Source organism: Nipponia nippon, unplaced genomic scaffold (genome assembly GCF_047370975.1).
Source record: "Nipponia nippon isolate SJK-2023a ecotype South Korea unplaced genomic scaffold, ASM4737097v1 scaffold_4, whole genome shotgun sequence".
Lineage (NCBI taxonomy): Eukaryota > Metazoa > Chordata > Aves > Pelecaniformes > Threskiornithidae > Nipponia > Nipponia nippon.
In genome coordinates this window covers 88,496,738-88,516,047 of record NW_028262358.1, presented here as the reverse complement: position 1 = coordinate 88,516,047, position 19,310 = coordinate 88,496,738, and the positions used below count along the sequence as shown (strand labels likewise).

General features: G+C 38.5%; 1 protein-coding gene across 5 annotated transcripts in view; it reads right to left on the bottom strand.

The window, feature by feature from the left end:
* Nucleotides 1–19,310, bottom strand: part of UBE3D (ubiquitin protein ligase E3D) — an 83,834-nt gene that overhangs the window by 18,339 nt on the left and 46,185 nt on the right. For 3 of the 5 annotated variants that reach the window (XM_087775410.1, XM_087775409.1, XM_087775412.1), the window contains exon 9: nt 15,003–15,141. In XM_087775410.1, coding sequence (XP_087631536.1) covers nt 15,003–15,141 — 139 coding nt within the window. Of the gene's footprint in view, nt 1–945; nt 1,021–4,132; nt 4,238–15,002; nt 15,142–19,310 lie in introns of those variants that run through there. The other 2 variants (XM_087775411.1, XM_087775413.1) reach the window with 2 other exon arrangements.

The following is a 19,310-nucleotide window of genomic DNA, read 5'->3' as shown; positions in this document are numbered from 1 at the left end:
ACCTCAACTCAGCACTGGTAAGGTCACATCTGAAGTGCTGGGTCCAGGTCTGGGCTCCCCAATACAAGAAAGATACGGACTTACTGAAGTGAGGTAAGGGCTAACAAAGGGCTAACAAGGGGCCACAAAGATGACTAAGGGATTGGAGCATCTTTCATATGAGGAGTGGCTGAGAGCTGGCACTGTTCAGCCTGGAGAAGAGAAGGTCCAGGGCGATCATATCAATGTGTATAAATACCTGATGGGAGGGAGCGAAGATGAGAGAGCCAGACTCTTCCCAGTAGCGCCCACTAACAGGACAAGAGGCAATGTGTACAAAATAAAGAGCATGATAATTCCTTCTGAACACAAGAAAATACTTTTTTACTGTGAGAATGGTAGAACACTAGCACAGGTTGCCCAGGGAGGCTGTGGACTCTCCATCCTCGGAGATATTCAAAACCCAACTGGACACGTGGTCCCAGGCAACCTGCTCTAGCTGACTGTGCTTCAGCAGCAGGCTGGAGTAGATGATATCAAGAGGTCACTTCCAAACTCAATAACTCTGTGACTCTGTAAATATATTTCTGTTGCACACATTTTTGAAGTGAACAAGCTCATTTACAAAGATTAGTCATTAAGGCATCCTTCAAGACAAACCATTCCAATGTTTTGTAAAGCCTCCAAACTGGACATTTTCCACTCTGCTCTTTTTTGGAGGATCTAGATGCAGTGCAAATTTCACTTTCCCTCTTCAGTTTGCTCACTAAGCTTCCTTTTATATATCAACTTCTTTCATTCACTTGAAAGATATTTCAGTCAAATACTGGACAGAAAATACTTCTGAATTAAACATTATCTTGCAGTTTTGGTTGACTTGCCTTCTCTTCTCCTCCCCTCCTCCTTCACACCTTCTTTTCTTTATATTACAACGTAGTATGAATCTGTCTTTCAGCTCGTAGTTCCATGCAATCCATATTACTCTCTTCAAGCTTCTTTTTCTCCCCTCTTTTTCTTTGGCTGTTTTTCAGCCATTGAATACTTTCCAGTTTCAGATGAAAATAACAATTAGTTTTATTATTATGAGACCTTTGCTTGTTCTGATAAAAATCTTATTATTCAAAACAAAGCTAGCATGATTTCTTTAACAATGAGATTTTCATGTTCATTTTTTATCTTCTTTTTAGAAAACATTAATGACCTTCAAGGAGAATCAATTTTCTGGCTTCTTTCTTTCTATTCTTTTTCTTATTTTTTTTATCCAATTTTACCACCAAGGACAAGTATATATGAACAAATTATACACTGGAGTCATAGCTCCCTTGAGGTATCATTCTGGATTATTGAAGTATAATTATTATAGCACATTGGTCTGCTCTAAGACTTCCACAATACTGTTTAAAACTCCTTCCTTAGAGCAAGGCCACTAAAAAATATGCTGTTAAAACCTAATTACCTGCATTATAAAACAAATTTAGCACTTCACAAAATTCAGTGAATGAAAAATAGCATCAATTAGTAGAAATGTAGACAGGTGATAATCAAGAACATAGTTAGAAATGTGCAAGATTCAAAGTTGAGGATCATAGCATCACCTTAAGGTCTGAATGAAACAAACCTGAAGTTGCTCAAAATTTTATCAGCTTTATAAGATAAACATCAAGAACTAGCAAAGACTGAAACCAGGTACTTAACATTTCTGCATGAAAACCTTTAATTCAATTGTACTGAGTTAGTGAAAAAAAGAAAACTGAAAAAATGTTTGCCTCAGACTTTAAAAACAATCATTCTCCTGGACTTCTCACACTAAAACCCTTTCTGCTTGACAGACAATTTGAACAGATATTTTTCATTCACTGTGAACATTTGCCACTTTTCACTCATTTTGTATCCTGAATTAAAGCATTTTATACAAAATCTTATTGTACTGCGTAGACAAATAAACTCAAAAAAGACTAATCCCAAAAGGGATTTTGATCCCCCAAACCCTTATATTTCTTAGTAAGCCAAATTAAATGAGCATGGTTGTTTGCATGTGCAAGGATTACTTTTAGAATGTGACTGATACTACCTAACTTTAATTATTTAAAATCATTAATTTTCCTTTAGCTGACTTTTTAAAATAGGTTTTCAAGTCTTTAAATTTCAAAGATCATTCCAAATACCTCATTTTTCGCATTACATATATTTATGCACAGTCATAGATACATGTCCACTGTGTATTACACAAAGCCCAAGAAAGAAAAAAAATGCTTTGCACTTTTCCCTTTGTTTTATTTCTCTGGCTGATTTTCTTTTCCCAACTATAAAACACAAAAAAAGCCTGTTTAGAAGACAGACAGACTGAAAGACAGAAGGAAAGAAAAGCACAGACCTTGAACACCAGGAGTAAAATTAAATTAGTTAACTGTTAGAAGCATGAAGCATTAATGAAATAGAACTAGAGAATTTTCCCCTTATGAGGAACATTTATTCAGTGTTAATTAAATTCCTTTATTCAAAATCTATACTCACCCAAGTGTAAAAATATTACATCATATCAATAACTGCAGAGTGTAAGCAAGTACTGCACTATAAGCATCTTTTTCCCCATCTAGTGGAGTGAAGCCTTTAAATCATCTATACTGTTTGAAATCTTCAAAGAAACGACAAAAAACCAACAGAAAACCCTCTGCGTGAACCAGCAGCCACAGTTATTAATTCACTTGTCTAATGAATAGCTATCAGAGACTAGCTCCAAGCATTTGCTTGTGAAGTTCACATGCAATAGTGTTAATGAGGAATTTCAGAGAGTCTGCAATAATTATTTCTCTATAATTCATCCAGCTGGCTGGTTTATTCATTTGCAGTCTAGTTCTGCACCACTGGAGCCAAAGAGAGTTTTGACATTAACTTCAATAGGTTCAGGTCCTTGCCTTCGATGTTGAGCTATCATCACAAACACTTCAGGTGCATTTCTATAATACGACACAAACTAATTAAAGCAAAGCTGCAGCTACTAAGGGACCACCTCTAGCATTTTTAAGCTTTTAAGATGAGAAACAGCCTCCTAAATATTCAAGTGGACACCCTAAATAGATTGCTTGACTTTCAAAACCACTCAGTATTTGTTCATTTGAATGAGAACTCTAGGCAATCCAAAGTACTGGCAATTTTTATTGGAATGACCAAAAACAGACTGGCAAGTCACTTTTGCATAAGCAGAGCAGCATGTGAGACTAAGATAATGTCTTTACATGAAATTCTTTTTCCTGTGACTTGCATCTTCTTCAAGATGATTACCTGGTTATAAAAAAATACTATGGATTGTTTTGAGAATTATGTTGGAAGATTGAATCAGGCACTCAGATGTTTTGTAAATTACCTGAATGTAGTTTGGGAAAGGAGTATAATCCAACAGCGACATTTTCAGGTGTTAGCATTTGCACTTTAATAAGTATCAGTACTTTAACCAGGATCAGTACTGCTGTAAAAGAGCCACAGTTGACTTCTGCATTGTTTTGTATTAGGAATGCATGCTTTGCCTTGACAGGAAAGGCTGACATAAAATGATTAGCTAATAAGCATCACCAGGGTTTTCTTCAGCTTCTGAGCTACACTTAAAAATATGTAAACAGCGTCTCACTGCTGACAGTTCATTTTAACTAAATCACAGGAGCACAGTAATTTCCAGGCGGAATTGGAGCTCTGCTTCATCTAAATCTGGTGTTGTGGATACAACCTTGCTGAATGATAGAGTCCTCAGAAGATGGTCCAAAAACAAGGTAAATGGGAGAATGGTCTTCTCCTAAACTCCTAATGCAGGAGTGGCTTAAAAAAACATAGAACAAGATTCAGTAGCTCTTTCAAAATCGATGTTAGCATTAAGTCATATAGCTCAGCATTTCTTATTCACATACATTAATATCCCATTTCATTTCAAATCTTGTCAAATTTTGGCCTCACCAGTATCCTGGCTCCTCCTAAGAGAGTTCAGAACAGCAGTACACTGCTGGAGCAGTGGGGGACTTCTCAAATTCCAGTTCTCCAACAGCATCAGCACTTGAGCAGAGAAAACTTTATCTGAAATTCATATTTACTTATACGGTTAAATTTCAGTCCCTGAGGATTTATTAGCTACATGGCATGTCACATGGATTTAATTTTATTTGCTGTTGAATTTCTTCTCAAAGAATTCTAGGTCGAATACTTCAAACTGAAAAAAATTCTTAACCTTGTTCACTGGTATGAGAATGAAGTCCAGATTTTAGAAAGAACACTACATGAGAGGGAAAAAAAACAGGTAGAAAATAAAGAGTAGATGAGTAAAAGCTTACAGAACAGGACATTGTAAGTTTTACAGATAGTCACATTCTAAATATCACCTTAAAATAGAAAAAGCAGTCACTTAATGGAATATATCCCCAGGATAACCATGCAGAATAGACACTTTTGATTAATTTAACTAGTCACTAGCTACCGCTCTATAAAAATACAGCTGAAAATGCATTTCCTTTCTGTGGAAGCAGAGAATGCAAGCTGAAATATGAAGGTTTCTGTGTATTCAGCAGACTTTTTTCTTTTTTTTTCAAATAAGTTGATTCTACTTTGTTACAAAGAAGGATATAAAGCCCTGTTGTCCCCCTCCCAGCCTCAGTTTTTCCACCTTACCTGAAAAGAGGCAAATTCAACTAGGTAACTGTAAGTACTAGAAGTTAGTTTCTAACCAGTGAAAAAGTGTAAGAGAATTACAGGGATGTCTGCTCATAAATGGTATGGAAACAAAGTAAATTGGCATCCAACAGAAATGAGAAAGTAGCATGGAAACTCATCAGTGCAGAAAACCCAAAGTGGTCAACAAAGAGGAAAACAAGGCAGTCCTAGAATTTAATTTCTGAAAAGCTGGCAGATGATGAATGGAATAGACTTGCTATGAAAACACGAAATAAAGAGTAAGCAGCAGGCTCCCTGGTGAATTAAAAAAGAAATGTGTTAGCTAGTCACCTCCCATTACACAATGATAGCAAGTTTTTTTGATTCGGTGCGACATCTACATATGAAAACAGAAAATGTGCCGAAGACTGGAGCACCAACAGCAAGGAGAACTTCTATCTAAAACTGAATTATGCAGGCAAATAGTTATTGATAAGAACCAGAACTAGGGTTCTGGTTGGTACTAGTCACAGAAAGTGGGAACATCTGAACAGTACAATGTTCAATCATTTTTAGGATCATATCTAGGAATGCCAGGCATTATGGAAGAACTTGGAAGTGGACTGAGCAGTCAAAATAGTCAAATAGCCAAAAAGATTAAAATAATATCTTCACTTGTATAAGTTTGCAGGCAAGATCCTTTTTCATGTAGCCAAGGTGCTTAATTCTCATTTTTTCTTCTATTTTCCTTATAGAATTCAAGCTCACTAAAAGCAACAGAAGGAATATAGCTCCCTGATCTGTTTCATCAATTCACAATGCCACAGCTCACAAAAATAATGAAGACTGGGAACTGGCATTTTGAAGTAGTGTCTTTCTCTATAGACTATGCTTTTATAGTTTACATTAGTGATGTGGGAATAATTCTTTTATATTTTTTTTCCATAAGGCAGAATCACTTCCTATTTTACTTGTCAAGCTGCCGGGAGACAGATAAGGAAACATTAACCAGAATGCCTGGCGAAAGTCCAAGCAGCAATCACATTCTGCCCACCCAACTCTCCCTGCGATCTCACTCGGCTACGGCATCTCTGGATTCCTGCAAGTTTTTCTGCATACTGTTAAATGGTTGCCAGGTTTCACTTCAAGGCATAACAGCCTTCTGTTGAAGGCTAAATGGTCTCTGCATTTCAGTAGGCTGTGTTAATGCTTACACACCCTTTTGCCCTTCTCTTCCTTCTTCCTGTAGGAGTATTCCAAATCTTATTTTGGGAGCACTATAAAATGCATGCGCTAAGATACTTCCTCATGCACCCATGTGTAGAACAGCTTCCTTTAATTCAAAAATAGTGGAGCTATACTACAAACGAATATTCCCACAACTGATCTTTTTTACTGGTCAAAGCAGCAAGCAACTTGGAGACGATGGAAACAATCCTGCCTTCTTTGTGGTCTGTCAGAACCGTGCTGGTGTATGTCAATGGGAACAGCACCAGCCTACTGAAAGAGTGGCTGCTCCATCTTCTCTCTTACACTTCCCTTCAGGTCCTTCCCTGCCTCTGGACAGACAGTGATCTCACCTGTTTCCCCACATCATGTTTCTGCCCATTCCAGCTTCCCTATAATCCAAACCTAAAGTCTTCTTCCTTAACAAGCAAGAGCTTTCAAGCACTACCATTTGTCATCAGCCACCACCCCCAGATCAAAGACCTATGATTTAAGCACAGAGATTTAGAGCACGCTGCTCTCTTTACTGACATCGCAACAGAATGACGGACTTCTACTTCTGAGGGAAGGCAAACTGTATGTTTCTCACTGGAGGCATTACTGACTTCTTCACCAAAAGATCCATTCCAGACTCATTTTCAACTGACAATAAAAAAGGAGAACTTAACAATCCCCTTCCTTTTTGTCTACCGTGTACTTTATCATAGTCAAGTCATCGATTCAATTATTATGCTCTGGCTTTGCAGACTTCTGTATATTTGTCCATTTGTCTCCCTGAAGACATCATTACCGTTTCCAATTCTTTTAACACATAACACTCTTGAACTGCTCTGAGTGCCTTGGCAAGCTGCCCCATCTGCTAATACAGTGCTAGAATTCAGTGACATCCTCCTTCAGGATTCCTCAAAATTTTGTCATTTGTGATAACACCATACCTATTCCAGCCTACAGCTGCAATCCAATAGAGTTGAATACAACTATTTTTAAAGCACCTGTAAATCTACTAAGAAGCACCCTTATAAATACATCTTTTTTCTGCAGAGCTTTCTGGACTTCACAAGTATCTTCAAAGCTTCCGTATAGACTCTTAGCAGAAAAGAACAGCGTCGTAGCTTTCCATGGCAACACCCATTCACAAAGCACACAGCATAACATCATGAAACTTTAAGGAAAAATTTCCATTATAGAAACATTGCTATCCAACGATTCAGTATTATTTTCAAAGCAACAGCTGGCTATCTAGCTCTATGCAGCTGATAACCAGATTTCTCTACGTTGTTGGCTAGGAGGTTGAAACTTAGTCCTCACGTAAGTCAGGCTATTAATTATGACCTGGAGAGAGCTAAGACTAACTTAGAGAAACCAAGGTTTTGGAGGGAAGCAGCCCTAAAGAGATAAATTACCTACAAACCATGTGGAACATGTATAGCATTATTTGGTTTTGCACAGGGCTAAATATTTCTTTTGAGCAGAGCCTGTTTCTCAGTCACAAAGGCAACAGCCTCAGTTAATACACAGAAATGAATGTTCTAAAAGTGTATGGTGCCTCTCACAAGACTCTTCCTTACGTATATATTCAGGTACATAAAACATGGGTATTTGTCTGGTCTCTTTCCATAACACGCTCACAGTGTGGTGCCTGTTGATAAAGAACACAAACTCTCAGTTTGTGTTTAATAGCACATTGCGGACACAGTACTGGATAATTAGGATGTAACAGCTACACTTTTAGATATGAAAATTATTTTGGAAAAGCACAACATTCATAATAGAAGCAAACAGGAAATAAAATGAGTGGTATCAATCAGGCATTTTCATTCCTAATTAGTTCTGTCTTCACCCCTTTCAAGCAGTTGATAACATGGGCTATACCAGACTATCTCAACTGGATTTCCGCAATCAATTTTACATTCACATCTAAACAGCAAATGACATATTTGAGCATGTTTTCTAAGAAAACTGCTATGACATGTATTACCAGATGCTGATGTTACAGGTGGCTATTGCTGGGTGCTAGGCAGAGGGAATTGCAGACAAATGAGTCGATTCCTCTGGCAGATCTCCCCTCAAACAGCAGGGGACTGTATTTCCAGAGGAAGCACTTCCCTGTGTGCTACATGTATGCTGCTTCCCTCTGGGAGCTCATGGGGTTTTTGTAATTAAATCTACTACTGTTTAGGATAAGCCCAGGTTCACTCTCTCTGATTTCTTCTCTATTGGAGAACTGTCTTGGAAGAAGAGAAGCATTTAGCTCTTCTGAGAAACTCATGACAAATTTTGAATCTCAGTTTAGGATCACTGCTGGCAAGGTCCTGACTCTCCATCACTGAGCACTGAAGTAAACATAAAATTTTGTGCTTCCACAAATAAGCTCAGCCCACATTTTTCCCATTCATAGATTCAATTTAGGTTTACATGTGATTGATTTTGTTCTGTTTCAGGCCAATATAAATGGGCAGCTCCTTTCCAGTAGAGGAAACGTAGCCATGCCACATATTAGATAAGTGAGATAATACCTTCCCATCAGCATCTTCAAAGCAGCACCAAATATCACAAAACCATAGCCTAGAAATGAGAGCCTGTGCTGTAGATATGGATGAGTCACATACGGGACACATAAGGAGGCAGAGGACATTGCTTAATATGCTCCTGCATATGCAGAGCCGAACAGTTCTCGGCTAGGAGACATTATGTTTTAATAAAGTTTATGCAGAATCAGTAGCATGAAACATTTTTGGTACAGGTTCAACAAAGACTTCAAAATACTAATGATAGTTCAAGAAAAAAATTGTTCCATTTCAGCTTGAAGTCCTAAGAGCTAACGTTAAAAGAAGTGAATAGTCTCAGTGTTCAAGAAATACAACTGAACACTCTAGAGATACTTTTAAAAGCTTACAGTGAACGCTGAGTAAGATAACCTGAGTGGCATAATAAAAATCAACTTAATGAAGGATAATTCTGTAGCAGACAAGAAAAACAAGAAAATAACCTCTTAATTGAACCTAGAAATCTCTATCATTCTGCAAAGAAGTATTCAGATTTGTCTTTGAAACACTAACTCTCTTAATATCACTTGCTCCTGTCAGCATTTGCTCAATATCATTTTATAACTTCTTTCCTAATTATTCTGCAGTGTTTCAGCAGATTTATTATGGCTTTTAGTAAATGGAGACAAACACAAACAAAACCCCCAAATATACACCCATTATATCTTCTTTTATTTTAAAGTCAATTAAATATTTGTATGCATATTTTAAAAAACTACATCTGCTTTCCGAGGACTACATAAGGCTTGGGTACTTATTTTCTATTTAAAATAAATTGTTTGAAATCAAACTTAAAAACTTCCACATAATGATCACAATAAAACAGAAAATTAATCCATCCTATGTTATCCTGGCCACCTATCCAAGTTAGGCAAAACTAGAAAAAGCACATAGCAGGCACTTTTATCCTAATCTGCAAAAATCAAAACACCTTTAGTTTGGGGGAAATATGAGCAGCCAAAAGAGGCTGACACTAACTACACTTGGTTTCCTCACTGTAGTTTAAATTTTGTAAAACCAGTCAGTTAAGGGAAACAAAAATGACTGTATTTCAACAGAGACTGCAAGGTATTTGCAGTGGTTTCTCCATATTACTGTCAATGTTCATTCAGAAGTTTCAGAGACCTAAGCAGTCCTAAAGCTTCAGAGACATACTAAAAAAACGCTGTCAAAAAAACACCTACAGTATTTAGGAACTCATCTGTTGTCTTTAAAATATTACAGAGTATACATATTCATATCTATAATTCATTTTGTGGGAGATCCTCACTGAGCAAGTAATACAAACTTTTTAAAATGTTTAAAAAGATAATAAGCTATTTTACTGCATAACTTGACTTATTTATTTTTCCTTTCTGGGACAGTTTAATAAAAGACATGCTATTTTGAAAGCCATTCCTTCCCTCTTGATGTTTTCATTTCTTATATCACTATTTCTGAAATCACTTTGAACCAAAGTATCTCCTTGTCCTGTCTTTGCTGCTGTTTGACAGTGCTCCAAAGGAGTGGAGTCCAACTTAAAAAAATCTGTGCAACTTCTCCAGCTCCAAATGCCCAGAAGGGAACAAAACAAGGAGCTGAGCTGAGCAGGTTTTTCTAAATTTTACTCAACTGTTTGCTTCAAAAAGGATTGTCAGAAAACACACGTGCATCTGCAAGTGTCCTCTCTCTTCAGCTAACTTCTTTTTCAGATAAACAAGTTTGAAAGTCCTATACACACACATAAAAGTATCAATATTAAAAAACACTGAATATCAAGGCACGCTTCAGTTCAGATCATGTGTAGACCTGAGAGAAAGCAGTAATTTTGTATGTTGCCTTCTGTGAGTCTTTTGAGTACTTTTGATACTCGTATACTAGAACCATTAAACTATAATGAATACTGTATTTATTCATTCTTATGTTTTCTGAGCAACTTGCTACTTTATAGCTAAACCTGTCACTTTTAGGAACTTTTCTGCACTTGATTAAAGACTTTAAATGACAGAGAACTTGATAGGCTGCTCTATGAGAAACTTTTTTTCCCTCCTTTTTTTGGAAGCAATGTAACGGCAAAATGAGTTTTTCCTTCAGAGACACCTCTAGAAATGCTTATTGCAACAACAGAATGAACACTTCTTGTTTTTTCCTAAACACTGGCTCTACTTCTGTTAACCAAAGCTGACAGTGTGCTGATAAGCTATCAGTGGCATTAGGTGCAGCACCAAAGAATATCAAGGGCTATTTCAAACAAAATTTTGAAACTGCTCAGCAGTTCTTAATCACAATCTTCTTTCAATTTCATGCAACTGTAAAAGTAAAAATAAAACCGTGATCTATTTAACTCTGAGAACTGTTACAGTTTGTGGTCTTGTGAATAGTGCCTTGATACGGGACTTAAAATGCCTGGTTTCCCACAAAAACAGCAGTGAGAGAGAATGTGCTTAACAGCCCCATATATCATCATAAGAATTCAATATCCAGGACATTTTCTGTTCACTCTGCTTGAATTCAGAGAAAGATGAGATAGGGTTAGCAAAACACAGCAGAGATTACTTGTCAGTTTAAAGCATCTCCCTGTGTTAACTGTTCTGCATTGTAGGCTCTAACGTACCAACTCATCCTCCCAGACCATGCTGAGAAGTAGCAGCTGAACAGTTCAGTGATAAAGTACACGATAACTCAAGTGGCTGCTAGCTACAAGTGCTTGCAAGTATTAAGAATAATACACAAAGTCAAGCCCAAGCGTCCCTAAAGCAAAGGGCTGACAGTTCAGGTGGGTGGAGAGCCAGACAGATCAAGAGCGTAATAAGGTAACACAGCTTTCTGTACAGTGTAACGGAGCTGAACAGAGAGCGGCAAAACAATGCTCAGAGCAAAAGCAAGCTAAGAAATGTTTCAATCTTTTCTAGTAGCCAACTCCTCTCTCCCTTCTTACTGCTTTCTGCATTGTTCCAGGATAAATATCAAGTGCCTCAGTCAATCCTGTTCCCTTGATCCGAGACATCCTTAGTATGGGTGAGGGATTACAAACCTGAGAAGGTGCAAGTCAGGGCTGCAAATCCATGTTCTCCAGTAAACCTGGAGGCAGCCATCAACCAGCAAGAATTTGTCTCTACCCACTTTGGTCCCTCAAGAGCTTCCAGGCTCAGGCTTGCTAAGATTTAACGCTCTACAGTCCACCAGAACAACATCAGTGTAACGGCACAGGTAAACGGAGAGATGAGCCAAGGACAACCTAGCACCCAGGATCAACAGCCTGGGAAGCTTAAATGCTGGCTGCAGTGAGCACCGACCCCCTTAAACTCAGCAGAGAGCTATGTAACATAGTCTGCTGCTGTTCCTCTCCTCCAGGCTGCTCCAGTAATGTAAATCACACTGAAAGATCTTCACAGGGTCAAAATGGAATTGAAAAGTGATTTCAAATATTATGTTACTAAGCAGTAGCACACCGTTGGAAAGTAAAATGTAATTTATGTCTCAGCACAGATATGGAGTCTGCTAAGCTAGTCCCAGAGAGCACTTCTAGAGCACAAAGCAGAACAGAGTTTATTACAGAGATGATTAGCAACTAAGCGTATTTCCTTCGTGTGCTTTTTACAACCTAAACATCATCCAATGCATATGTATACCAACTAAAATTTTGCCTTGTCAACACTGCAATGTTGTAGTATAATAGAGAGAGAGGGTAAATACAGTCTCAAAAACCACAGAGGTATGGCTGAGATAATTTTTGTCTACCTAATTACAAACAATTGGATGTTTTAAAGCTATACTAATAGGATCTCAGGAGTTAAACTGTAACTTTTGGATCACTACATATACAGCTGCCTCTTAGATGCATTTTAAAATATTGTATCAGAAGACAAAAAATGCACCAGTGGAAATTAGTGGTCCATTTAGCTCCACACCACGTGTCCAACAGTGGGATCACTTACGAAAGGAGAAAACTCTGCCACTTTGCTAGATCTAGCAGAGTTTCCCCTTCTCACTCCCCCAGCATTCAGATGCCAGCGTTCAGCTGTGAGAGCCTGGCCTCCTGTAGAACAAGACTGCCACGTGGGGATAACAGGAAATTCTGAGATTGTTTTCAGTTCAAATACAAGGATTATTGTAATATAGAATTACTTTTATGTTTTTCTAGACCACTGCAGGTCTACCACAAAAGAAAACAAAACTAGTTTTTGTCATTTTGACATTGCTCCATTAAGACACATGAAATATCAGTTTTCAGTTAGTGCCCTTTTATTATTCCGTTTGACTCACAATCCTCAGTATTTTGGATGCAGAGGGATCTTATGCTCAGGCAATAGCACAATTTAATATCATTATTCAAGCTCTCTGCAGATCTTGCCAACTTTTTCCAGGAAAAATACAGAAAAACTAGAACATGTAATTCTAGTATTTGCTGTAGAGAAAGTGAACATGAGTACAAAGAAGCAAGCCAGAAAAAAAGCCTGATAAGGCTGACAGCCCATTGTAAAGCATCGGACAAAAAGCTTGGGCAAACTTTCTTTCTGCTTCAATGGATTCCCAAACTGAGATCCAAACAAGGTTCGCAAGGATAAAGATAAATAAAACAATATTTTCCTGGACAGTGTTTGCCCTCCAGGACAAATACTTGGTGATACTGACTGTCTGGCAAGGAGAGTGAAATTTGGAGCCTGAAATTTATCAAAACAGCCATTTTTCTTTCCTCCCACTTGGAAAAATATAACATTATCTTACCAGAGCAGGTTTCACAACTTGGGTTTTTTGAAAACTATGAATTTTTGCCTTTCTTGTTGCTGTGAGAGCACAGACACTGGGAATCAGCTCAAAATGTAGTATCTTCAGCCTAAAATCATGTTCGCAACCAAGAATGGACATTGTCACATCACCTACTTTGGCACACCAGCGGGCAAACTAAGATCTGCACAGGGCAGTGCCGGAAAACGCCGTCCCCCACAGTACTTCAGTTCAGCAAAGCCCTGCGACGTTTGCTTTTAGCGATTCCACTGAAATTTCAGTTTGAAAGGCCGCGCATGGGGCCTTCCCACCCGACGGCCGACACAACCCTACCCCTGACTCGCTTCCAGGCCGTGTATGGTGGGTCTCTAGGGCGACGGTTCATTTCCAGAGACAGCCTCATGAAGCTAAAACGACTCGGGAGCAATCAAGAACAAGCATGGAGAGTCTGACAAGGAAAAAGAAAAGTCTGGTGTTTTGTATACTTTGAGGTAAAAACGTTTCCTGAGTTTACCGATTCATATCTGCACCAGTTGACAGTCACTTATCACTTCCTATCTCTACCCAGATATAGAAATCAAAGGAAATCCTAAGTGCACAACCTGGGACCTAGTACGCACAGAAACAAGACAGGACGAGGAATACATCCTCCTGCATTAGACAATCAAAATGTTCACTTTTTAATAGGAAGCATTGACTATTCAACTGCATGGATAACCAGTACTGGGCAATCCTTGAAACTTGTAATTTTTACGATCTCGCTCTGCCAGCATCCAGGTGATTCTTCAATTTTATGGCCTTTGAATGTACAACCCAATAACAATTCTGACCTTGGGTATTGAAATATCATGTTGAAATGATCAATGGCTGCTGCCGTACCTGAGAGTTCACTAGTGCACAGATTCCGCTTCCAAGCTCACAAGATGCAAAGGGAGCAGACAATGCAGGTGCATACTTATTTCCTAACATCTAGACTTGTTTTCAGCAGTTGTGCATCAGTGTAACTCTATCAAAATCAATTACTTGATTTTGGTTTAATGATCATGTTCTTTCTGGCTACAAATTCTGTTTTTCAGTAAACTTAACTCAGGAACACTGACTAAATGTGCCTTAATGGCAAACTGGGAGTATGGACAAATAGAAGCTACCAGATTTCGTGCTATAAACTGTTTAGGACACTCAGTCCCACTAAGATGATGATTCTTCTATAGCCGTCAAAACAAACACGGATTCAGGTATGCTTACTGTTCAACAGCTGGTTACTTTAGATTTGCATCAATACACAACTGATGCGCTATATAACTACAAGGGAAGACAGAAGCATCATAAAAAGGTTGAGTTGACATGTATCATCATGAATTGAGATGTCTGTGTATTTCATTTGTAAAAATCGTACATTTCAGACACATGATAAATACAAATCACAATTTAACATGCCTGCAACCATGTTTTCTTAGGAAAATTTCTGTGACTGCTGAGAACATTAGCAGCAACATACAGAAGAACACTGGACAAAACTGTAAATGCTTCACTCCTAATTTTACAGGTTTTCACCACTGGAAATCTTTACTTTTAGCTGAGGATTTTTTTTTTTTTCTGAAGCCAAGAAGATTTTATATAATGATTCTAGCTACTCCAGCCTGTTTGATGAAATTTCTTTAAACATCTAATTTAATTTAAACAGTGATTCACTGTTTAAAAATCCAATGACATTTCCTGCCTTGGTCTACATTTAATACAACTGAAAGAAACTGAGCATCACAAGAAGTTCTCCATTGCTATATTTAATATAATGGAGAGTCATGCAACTACAGAAGATAAACCTTTACTCTGAAAGGGTTTATGGGCCCCAGGGATCTCTCTTTTTCCTAGAAATAACACCTTTATACCGAAATAGCAGCTGTTCCTTACCTGAAAAGAGTTCATGCATCGAAGTGAAGGTGGCAGAGAGGCAGTACTCAAACCCAGTATCAGCAGTAATTCCAAACATGTTTCTGATGGAAACTTTATAGGATGAACTCCAATATCATTTTCCCATGCATCAGCAAGGCTATAAAGTAAAAAAAAAAACCTTTTAAATTCTCTTAAAATATATCTAAAACCCAAGTTTCAAATAAATATTAGAATGTGTCATAGTATTGTGATAAAAGATTCTCTTCACATTTTCCCTGTACAAGTCACAGATAAGTGTGTTTTACCAGAAATACAAGGTCCATTTACAGTACCTTATCCGTACCACCAATCTTACAAAAAGATACATAATGTGAAAGGAAAATCTAGCATACATTAGCGCAATCCACTCATGTTTCTAATTCAAAGTTTGAATAGTTCTGAACAAAATCTCATCTGCCGCTGGCAATTTCCCATCACATAGTGTTTTTACATATAGAGTATTCTACATAGAACATAATGCCTCCACTTTTTATATTGTTTCTAGTAAGAAAAATGTCCTTTCACTTCTGAAAAGACAGGAGGTCAGACGGGATTTTCAAAATTGATGTTTATGATGCTCTCACTGCATCCTTACTAGCAGTCTATACCAAGCAAAAACTCAATCCCATTTCATTTTATACAGCTTTCCGCTTTAGACGTATTAAAAGAACTAAGATTTCTAGAGCCAGTCATAAAAGCAACATTCTGAAAGCACATTTCTATAAACTGTTCCTACTACCACATGCTGAAGAACAAGATTAGTTCAACAAGATTAACTCAAAACACAAGAATGTTCCACTTCCCATTGTTCAGGCTTGTTTCTTCCTTAATGCACACTGATCAGTGATCCAGTTAGTTTAATAATTTTATCTGAGCAGTTAGTATCAGATACTCCAGAGCAAGATGGATGCCAATTATTCTCAGCAGATCTGAGAGCATTGCTTTGGAAGACAATGCTTGCTACCCTTCTATGTCCAAGGCTTCACGATTTCAATAAATAATTTTAGCATCAGCTTTCACTTTCAAATTCCTCCAGCGCTTCTGGAAATATATTACTCTGACTGAACAGCTGCTTGTGAACATATCAGCTTGTTTTAATGTCCTATCTAGAAAGAGCTGCATTTTTTTAAGCACCTAAAAGAGTAGGCATCACCCCAACATTCACCATAGTGAAAAATGAGCAAATACTCTCTTCACAATATCTGTGTCCTTCTCATTCCCTCAACTCTCCCAAAACCAACGATTCTCTGTAAAGTCCTGCTTCTTAGGTATAAGCTTGCATATGCACTTTCTGTACGTATGTTTCTGTTATTAACTCTACCTATCACCCTCTTAGCTCTTCTAGAAGATGTTATACTTAGCATAATTTACACATCTTTCTTCAAAGAGTGGATGTATTTTCACTCTCTTACCTCCAATTGTCTTAAACTAGCCTCTTCAATTTTAGCTGCTTTTCTTTCCTAACTTTTACATTTTCTCCTCCTTCCTCATTTATCTATGAGTATGTAAGAATCCACTTGTGCTTCCATATGCAGAAGCAAGACCCATAATGCACACAAGGTCAGCAGGGATTCCATCTCCTTAAAAAAACAGGAGTGCCAGGAGAGGCAGCCCTGACTGGTCCAGAGATTCTGTAAAGGCTCCAGGAGGAACGTCTAGCTGATCTGGTTTTGGCTGGGAGAGAGTTAACTTTCTTCATAGTAGCTAGTATGGGGCTATGTTTTGGATTTGTGATGAAAAGTGTTGGTAATATAGAGATGTTTTTGCTATTGCTGAGCAGTGCTTACACAGAGTCAAGGCCTTTTCTGCTTCTCACACCACCCCACCAGCGAGTAGGCTGGGGGTGCACAAGAAGTTGGGAGGGGACACGGCTGGGACAGCTGACCCCAACTGACCAGAGGGATCTTCCACACCATATGACGTCATGTTCAGCATATAAAGCCGGGAGAAGAAGAAGGAAGGGGGGTGAACACGTTCGGAGTTATGGTGTTTTGCCTTCCGAAGCAAACATTACGCATGATGGAGCCCTGCTTTCCTGGAGGTGGCTGAACACCTGCCTGCTTATGGGAAGTAGTGAATGAATTCCTTGTTTTGCTTTGCTTGCATGTGCAGCTTTTGCTTTCCCTATTAAACTGTCTTTATCTCAACCCAAGAGTTTTCTCACTTTTACCCTTCCAATTCTCTCCCCCATCCCACCAGGGGGGAGTGAGCAAGCAGCTGTGTGGTGCTGAGTTGCCAGCTGGGGTTAAACCATGACGCTAGCTATAGATGATGAGCACTGAGCAGCCAGTAACCAAGGAATCTTGTTAATTGTAATCCAGAATTGAGTTTTATATTTCATTATCATTTGGTAACTTCATTTCCACACATAATTAGAAACTTACTTTTATATGTTCCTTACTAGGTCTTTGACCTTTTTTACAATCTCGTCTGGTGATACAGGCAAATTTAGGTGAAGCTAGCAAAATTGGGGCCTTCAATTTTTCAGAAATCAGCAAGTCTAAACAAAGCACTGTGCAGGCACCTGCAAACACAGCTAGAAAGTTTGGAGACTGCAGGTGATATGCTAAGGTTCTGGGTCTTGGGGAGGTGTTTCCACAGATCAACACTCTCTCTGCAAAGAAAATTTTCAGAACTCCAAGCAATATTCAAAACATCACAACTTACTTCAGCACCCTGATTCTATTCTTGTGATTTGACTTGAGGATTTTTTGGAGCTGCCTCCTCATTTTAAAGTCCAACTCTTATAGCCCTGACACTGCACTAGGGCTTTTTTTGTGGCTGTTGGTTTATCTGGGGTAAGACTGTTTGGATAAAGACGTCTAGCCTAATTATATTGCAATTTTTGTTTATTAACGGCTCAGTTATTAGTATTTCCTGAAACAATTCCAGTGTTTTCCCTTACTACAAACAAACCACGTGTATCCTAGCACTTACTGCCAGGAACACTCATGTTAGGAATTAGTCTTTACAACTTGTCCTTTCGCAGCATTTAACACAAGTGGTTGTGAGAAGTCACTGCGTTATTAGATCATGTCTCTCTGTTCTTCTTTACCCCTATTACTCTTGGGAGTATTTTTCCATAATCTTCATTGTAGAGGAAGGAGAAAAACATCTATGCTTAAAACAAAAGCAAAACGAAACGCAACAAAAATCCTGGTTTTCCACCTTAGTTTCACAGAACCTTTCTGTATAAGGAGAGTTGTCTCGCTTCCCGTACAGGAGAGGAGACTGTTTGCTTTCTGTTTACTGAAAGAGGCAGATTGGCTGATAGTGCCTCCTCGGGAGAGTGAGCACCCACAGAGGACAACTCAGTCCATCAGCTCAGTGCTTCCTCCCAGACCAATCCCAAATGCCAACAGTCTGTGCTGGCTGAGAGTTCCTCAGCCATGTAAACAAACCTGTGTTTTGCTCTCCTGATAAGAAAAAAAGGAGTAATGAAAGAGAATATGAAAATAAGAGTAATTCAATTTGACATTAAGATAGGGCAAATTGTCAGAAGGAGCTTTTGGGAGGGCTGAGGAAGAATACGGGAAAGAAACCAGAAGGACTCAGATGTGCGCATGGTAACTTTGGATGTAGACAGGACTTTGCATGTGCTCTCTTCCCCTGCTCCCTAATACCTTTACTCAGCAATGAATTCTTGCTTCTAAGCTTCCCTTGAGAGAAAGCAGGCTGGGCCAAGCTTGCTCCTTTTATGAGTAAAAGCAAGAGCCAGCATAATTCCCAGAGAGCACTGCACAGCTTGCTATGCTGGCTGAAAGGAGTAAGCGGGAGGTAAGACGGATTAGCTGGAGGAAGGTGAGGTTAACAAGAGAAATAATGCTATTTTATGTTCTTCCTTCCACAAACATTCAACTTTTCTACGTTGCAAAGAAGCCTTGAGATTCTGGACTTCTCAGTCTGACAAAAAAAATTATGACCCTCAGTATCAAACAAAATTCATAAATTCTACACAGATTCCCTAAGCCATCACAGGGCGCAAGACTGCATTACTTCGGGCTGACTTTACAACAGGTAAAATCTCACCACTACATATTGACCTTGACAGTGTTTGAGGGAGTTGTGAGTCAGCTTTAGAAACCAGGCTTTAAAACAATAAGATGTAGTAAAACATACTCAGTAAAATGGTCCAAACTAGGAGCATGCTCTGAGTTAAGAAAAGGACATGTCAGTGAATTTTTTCACAGGACATTAAATCCACCTCTGTAAATCATCATCATCATCCAGTTTTGCCTGCCAGTGATCTCACCAACAGGAAAACCCAAATCATTCTAAGCATCCTGT